The sequence below is a fragment of the Palaemon carinicauda genome, chromosome 19 (assembly GCF_036898095.1).
Source record: "Palaemon carinicauda isolate YSFRI2023 chromosome 19, ASM3689809v2, whole genome shotgun sequence".
Taxonomy (NCBI): Eukaryota; Metazoa; Arthropoda; class Malacostraca; order Decapoda; family Palaemonidae; genus Palaemon; species Palaemon carinicauda.
Window position 1 is genome coordinate 27,832,481 of NC_090743.1, and position 7,500 is coordinate 27,839,980.

Here is a 7,500-nt window from a genome sequence, read left to right on the forward strand (position 1 = left end):
GAATGTAGAGCTAGGGTTGGTGAATCCCTTAATAGAGATTTAGCTAGAATTAGTGCATGGTGCAAATTATGGGGTATGAAGTTGAATCCTAACAAAACTCAAAGTATGATTGTAAGTAGGTCAAGGACGGTGGCTCCTCAACATCCGGATCTCAGTATTGATAATGTTTCTTTAAATATGTATGACTCTTTCAAAATTTTAGGTGTGATTCTCGACGGTAAATTTACTTTTGAAAAACATATAAGGTCTGTGCCTTCTTCAATTGCACAAAAAATAGGCTTATTGAGAAAGTCTTTCAAGATTTTCGGTGATCAATCTATTCTGAAGAAGTGTTTTAATTCTTTCATTCTACCTTGTTTTGAGTATTGTTCTCCTGTCTGGTGTTCAGCTGCTGATTCTCATCTTAATTTGTTGGACAGAAACTTACGGTCTATTAAATTTCTTATTCCTGATCTAGATATTAATCTCTGGAAACCGTCGTTCAATTAGTTCATTATGCATGTTGCATAAGATTTTTCATAACTCTGACCATCCTTTACAGTCAGATCTCCCTGGACAATTCTATCCTGTTCGTAATACTAGACAGGCAGTTAATTCTAATAGCCAGGCCTTCTCCATCACGAGGCTCAATACTACGCAGTACTCTAGAAGTTTTATTCCAGCTGTTACCAAGTTGTGGAATGATCTTCCTAATCGGGTTGTTGAATCAGTAGAACTTCAAAAGTTCAAAGTTGGAGCAAATGCTTTTTTGTTGACCAGGCGGACATGAGTCTTTTTATAGTTTATTTATGACATATTTGTTTTTGATGTTGTTAATAGTTTATATATGACATGTCTGTTTTGACGTTGTTACTTATTTTAGAATGATTTATTGTTAATTTGTTCTCTTCATTTATTTATTTCCTTATTTCCTTTCCTCAATGGGCTATTTTTCCCTGTTGGAGACCCTGGGCTTATAGCATCTTGCTTTTCCAACTAGGGTGGTAGCTTGGATAGTAATAATAATAATAATAATAATAATTGCCCAAACTAAAGTGTTGTAGTGAGGAAAGGGGGATCGTGTCCGTGCGGAGCCATGACTCTAAATATTTAGCCGTCTTTTTGACGTATCACGTACTCTATTAATAATAATAATAATAATAATAATAATAATAATAATAATAATAATAATAATAATAATAATAAAACCTCTAATGAATTACTACTGATTTCAGGCAAGCGACAGGGAGCTTATCTGGGTCATGAGGATTGGAATCGTTGTTGTGGCCGTTGTAGCTACGCTCATTTCCATCACAGGAAAATCAATCTACGCATTATTGTAAGTTGTTGTTCAGTGTTGTGAAATTGCAAAGACTGTATGTAAAAAGTGCATAAGAAAGGATTGGAGTTGTGGAAATGATATTGTATATAAAAACTTCAAATTACAATTAACCAATACAAGAATGCTGTAATGCGATCAATTAAAGTACGTGTTGTGAAAAAGAAAATCTGTAAGTGCGCTTGAAACCTTTAAATGAACAATAGGTGTCATGAAATAAAATATATATATATATTTATATATATATACATATATATACACACACACACATATATATATATATATATATATATATATATATATATATACGCAGTATATATATATATATATATATATATATATATATATATATATATATATATATATATATAAACACACGTGCGTCTATGTATGTATACAAACAGTTATACACAACCAAATTAATATAATTAGCGCTTATATATTTCGTCAACCAGCAAAGTTATATATAATATCGCCAACTCTTTCACTTCGAATGACAATCAACTATCAATACTCTCAGGAATGAAATTCAATAATTATAAGTATACAATTAATCAAAACATTTCATGCACGATTTGAAACAATTATCAACATTACTTTAATCATTTATTCATTTCCAGTTACTTATGCGGTGACTTCGTGTACGTGATGCTGTTCCCGCAGTTGACGATGGCTGTGCATTTCCCAGACTACGTCAACACCTACGGATCAATCGTCGGTTACTTTCTTGGTTTTCTGTTCAGAATTTTAGGTAAGATTCTAAGTTTTCAGTTCAAAACTTCTGGCAAGATTCTTGGTCTTATATTCAGAGTTTTAGGTAAGACTCTTGGACTTTTGTTCGGAATAAAGGTAATTTTCTTAAGTCTTTTGTTCAGAAATTAAGGGGAAATTCTTGGTTTTATGCTCTGAATTTTAGGTAAGATTCTTGGATTGCTGTTCAGAATTTTAGGAAAGATTCTTGATTTCTATCCAGAATTTTAGGTAAGATTCTTGGTTAGCTGTTCAGAATTTTAGGAAAGATTCTTGATTTCTATCCAGAATTTTAGGTAAGATTCTTGGTTAGCTGTTCAGAATTTTAGGAAAGATTCTTGGTTAGCTGTTCAGAATTTTAGGTCAGATTCTTGATTTGCTGTTCAGAATTTTGGGTAATTTTCTTGGTCTTTTGCTCAAAATTTTAAGGTAAGATTCTTGGTTTTATTGCTCTGAATTTTAGGAAAGATTCCTGGTTTACTGTTCAGAATTTTAGATAAGATTCTTGATATTCTGTTCAAAATTTTAGGTAAGATTCTGTGTTTTCTGTTCAGAATTTTAGGTAACATTCTTGGTTTCTGTTCAGAATTTTAGGCAAGATTCTTAGTTTTCTATTCAGAATTTTAGGTGACATTTTCGGTTTTTTGTTCAAAATTTTAGATATGATTCTTGGTTTCTGTTCAGAATTTTAGGTAAGATTCTTGGTTTTCTGTTCTGAATTTTAGGTTTCTGCTCAGAATTTTGGGTAAGATCAGAACTTTAGATAAGATTCTTGGCTTTCTTTTCTGAATTTTAGGTAAGATTCTTGGTGTTCTGCTCTGAATTTTAGGTAAGATTGTTGGTTTTCTGTTCAGAATTTTAGGTAAAAATCTTGGTTTTTTTTGTTCAGAATTTTAGGCAAGTGAAAAGAATAGTGTGCTCCGTTACGGCTTGTAAGTCGCCCACTCCTTAACCGCTTAAGTTTCGATTTCAAATAATAAATTTCCTAATGACTTATAGGTGGCATACTTGATTGTTACTGGTGAGTCACACAAATATAAATTGTAAGCAGCATTTTTGCTTGTTACTTGACAGCTGCTTCTTTTGGAACTGCGTGTAAATAGTACTAGCATTAGTAGAAACGTGTAAATACTACTAGCATAGCTAGAAACTAAGAATGTTAATGCAAGAGTTATTCCTAACTCAAGTTCGGAGAAAGCGTAGTCAAACAAAAACAAATTCTAATAAAGCGTTGAGCTATTATTATAATCATTATTATTAATATTATAAGCTAGGCTATAGCCCCAGTTGGAAAACCATGATACCATAGCCCCGGGGCTCCAAGAGGGAAAATAGCTCAGTGAGGAAAGGAAATAAGGAGCCAAATAGAATAGTGCCCGAGTGTACCATCAAGCAGAACTCTAACCCAAGACGGTGCAAAACCATGGTACAGAGGCTATGACACTACACAAGACTAGAGAGAACAATGGTTTAATTTTGAAGTGTCTTTTCTATACAGGAGCTGCTTACCATAGATAGTCTCTTCTATCCTATTTAATCAATATAAAATTAATCCTATTAAATATACAGTATATTAGAACCAAGAAAAGGTGCTTAAAAAATTTATCACTTACAAATGGATCACGATAACCTTGACCTTCAGATGCAATTAAGGACAACAAATCGCTATAATAAAAAGCCGTCAACGACACTAATTGGCTTTTACCCTCCTAAGCCTCTTTTTGAAGTTAAGCTGAACTACCCGAGAAGCTTTAAAGTGATTGGGAGCTTACTGAACTTTTGACAAACGAAAAAGAAAAGAATGAAACTGATATGAAATTACTGGCAAGCGGTGTCAAGCGCTGCGTTAAAAGATATCAAAAGAGGTTTTAGATCTGTGAAGAAGGTTGTGTTTCTTGGCTGTGTTATTGTGGGCGGGATGTTGCAACAACCCCCCCCCCCTCCCCCTTGATCACACTAAACAGACAATTGTCTCCGCAAAACAAACTTTCCCCTTACGTTATCAGCAGCGGGATTCTTGGACAAAAAGGACATAAAAACAAAACATAACCTTAAAACTATATAAATAAATAAATAAAAATAAAACAAAAATTAATCCTCCACATTATGGCAACGATATTATTGCTGTATTTAAAGCGCACCAGAAAATATCACAACATAATGGAACTTTCAATAAACCTGAGACGTCTGATGTAAGGTACAATAGCTATTGATGAGACTGAAAAGGCAGATAAGAAAAAAAAAAAGAAAAAAAAGTGAATTTTCAATTATCTAATGTATGCTTCATTAATTGATAAGTATCTAATCCACGACATAATGAAAGTTATAATAACCCTGAGACGTCTGATGTAAGGTACAATACCTACTGACAAGACTGGAAAGCCAGATGAAAAAAAAAGGTGGGCCTATTAATTATCAATTACCTAATGTATACTTCTTTAATTCACAAGTACCTAACGTAGCCTACAGCTAGTTAATTCTTCTAAATAAACTATCTATATATTTCATCTCAACAAAAGAGCTTACTTAATCAGTATATCTACTGTCCTAAAGCATCAAGGTATAAAACTTAAAATAATTTAAAACAAAATCACGGTATTCAAATACTTTGCAAAGCTTCTCCAATAAACTGCTATCGGATAGATAAGAGAACCGATATGCAAATGAGATTAATCTTTCCATCCTACACTCACTTTCATTCGGAGTCTCTGGATACGTTCTAAAAGGAGCTGTGTGCTAAATAAAATGAAATTTAAATAGTTGCCAATTTCCTTTTTTTTTTTTTTGCAGCTTTTAATTTCTTTCACCTATTAATTTTAGTCGATTGTTCTTAGTTTTTTTTTTTATTATTGTAACATTAGCAAGAAAAAAAAACTTTTTTTTTTAATTGGACATTCTCCTTAAAAATATACTGTTCACGGCTGTATTTCAGTAAAATACAGACGACCGTAAATTTTACCTCACTTTGTTATCTTTTACGAGTTGGTGACAGTAATATCACTCCATTATGTCAATATATCCGTTTTTAAAACGGCAAAAAACCTGAAGAAAAAATGTTGCCAGGCATTTACCGTTTTTAATAAGTGAAGAGAGTAAGGAAGGCTGGCTCAAGAATTGAAGAGACAGTGGAAGATGGAAATGGAAGGTTGTTAAAAGGAGAGGAGGCAAGGAAAAAATTGGACGGAATCTTTTGAAAGTTTACTGAATGTTGAGGATAATAGGGAGGCAGATATAATTGCTGTTGCAGGTGTTGAGGTGCCAGTGATGGGAGATGAGAATGAGAGAGAGATTACAATAGATGAAGTGAGGAGAGCACTAGATGAAACGAGAGTAGGAAAAGCGTCTGGTATGGATGGTGTGAGAGCCGAAATGTTGAAGGAAGGGGGTGTGACTGTACTTGAATGGTTGGTGAGATTGTTTAATATGTGTTTTGTGTTGTCAATGGTACCAGTAGATTGGGTTTGTGCATGTATTGTACCACTATATAAGGGTAAGGGAGATGTGCATGAGCGTTGTAATTCAAGAGGTATTAGTTTGTTAAGCGTAGTTGGAAAAGTGTATGGTAGAGTAATGATTAATAGGATCAAGGATAAAACAGAGAATGCAATCTTAGAAGTACAGGGTGGTTTTAGAAGAGGTAGGGGTTGTATGAATCAGATTTTTACAGTTAGGCAGATATGCGAGAAATATTTAGCAAAAGGTAAGGTGTATGTTGCGTTTATGGATCTGGAGAAAGCGTATGATAGAGTTGATAGGGAAGCAATGTGGAATGTGATGAGGTTATATGGAGTTGGTGGAAGGTTGTTGCAAGCAGTGAAAAGTTTCTACAAAGGTAGTAAAGCATGTGTTAGAATAGGAAATGAAGTGAGTGATTGGTTTCCGGTGAGAGTGGGGCTGAGACACGGATGTGTGATGTCGCCGTGGTTGTTTAACTTGTATGTTGATGGAGTGGTGAGAGAGGTGAATGCTCGAGTGCTTGGACGAGGATTAAAACTGGTAGACAAGAATGACCATGAATGGGAGGTAAATCAGTTGTTGTTTGCGGATGATACTGTGCTGGTTGCAGACACAGAAGAGAAGCTTGGCCGATTAGTGACAGAATTTGGAAGAGTGTGTGAGAGAAGGAAGTTGAGAGTTAATGTGGGTAAGAGTAAGGTTATGAGATGTACGAGAAGGGAAGGTGGTGCAAGGTTGAAAGTCATGTTGAATGGAGAGTTACTTGAGGAGGTGGATCAGTTTAAGTACTTGGGGTCTGTTGTTGCAGCAAATGGTGGAGAGGAGGAAGATATACGTCAGAGAGTGAATGAAGGTTGCAAAGTGTTGGGGGGGCAGTTAAGAGAGTAGTAAAAAATAGAGGGTTGGGCATGAATGTTAAGAGAGTTCTATAAGAGAAAGTGATTGTACCAACTGTGATGTATGGATCGGAGTTGTGGGGAATGAAAGTGATGGAGAGACAGAAATTGAATGTGTTTGAGATGAAGTGTCTAAGGAGTATGGCTGGTGTATCTCGAGTAGATAGGGTTAGGAACGAAGTGGTGAGAGTGAGAACAGGTGTAAGAAATGAGCTAGCAGCTAGAGTGGATATGAATGTGTTGAGGTGGTTTGGCCATGTTGAGAGGATGGAAAATGGCTGTCTGCTAAAGAAGGTGATGAATGCAAGAGTTGATGGGAGAAGTACAAGAGGAAGGCCAAGGTTTGGGTGGATGGATGGAGTGAAGGAAGCTCTGGGTGATAGGAGGATAGATGTGAGAGAGGCAAGAGAGCGTGCTAGAAATAGGAATGAATGGCGAGCGATTGTGACGCAGTTCCGGTAGGCCCTGTTGCTTCCTCCGATGCCTTAGATGACCGCGGAGGTAGCAGCAGTAGGGGATTCAGCATTATGAAGCTTCATCTGTGGTGGATAACGGGGGAGGGTGGGCTGTGGCACCCTAGCAGTACCAGCTGAACTCAGTTGAGTCCCTTGTTAGGCTGGGAGGAACATAGAGAGTAGAGGTCCCCTTTTTAGTTTTTGTTTCATTTGTTGATGTCGGCTACCCCCAAAAATTGGGGGAAGTGCCTTGGTATATGTATGTAATACAAATTTTAACAGTGTATAATTGACATAGTAATGTTGTTAAAACTATATTCATCACCTGTTGATAAAGTCTTCTGGTTGTAATTAGTAAGTATAACTTATTCCTATACAATATTCCGATTGTAATTAATAAATTCAACTTAGTCCTCTATAGCAACTAGGAGAATAGAGTTCTCTTGCTTGATGGCACCTCTGGACACAGTATTCTATTTTATTTCTCTTCCTCTGTTTTTATAGTGTATATAAGAGATTTATTTAAATGTTGTTCTTGTTCTTAAAATGTTTTTTAATTGTTCATTACTTTTCTTGTAATTCATTTATTTCCTAATTTCCTTTCCTCACTAGGCTATTTTCCCTG

At 35.3% G+C, this 7,500-nt stretch overlaps 1 protein-coding gene and 1 long non-coding RNA gene across 2 annotated transcripts in view; one reads left to right on the forward strand and one right to left on the reverse strand.

Moving 5' to 3' along the window:
• Positions 1-7,500, forward strand: part of LOC137658540 (high-affinity choline transporter 1-like) — a 254,295-nt gene that overhangs the window by 231,679 nt on the left and 15,116 nt on the right. The window contains exons 11-12 of the mRNA XM_068393387.1: positions 1,215-1,318; positions 1,939-2,069. Of these exons, the coding sequence (XP_068249488.1) occupies positions 1,215-1,318; positions 1,939-2,069 (235 nt within the window). The remainder of the gene's footprint in view (positions 1-1,214; positions 1,319-1,938; positions 2,070-7,500) is intronic.
• Positions 1-7,500, reverse strand: part of LOC137658541 (uncharacterized) — a 347,029-nt gene that overhangs the window by 57,473 nt on the left and 282,056 nt on the right. The window lies entirely within an intron of this gene.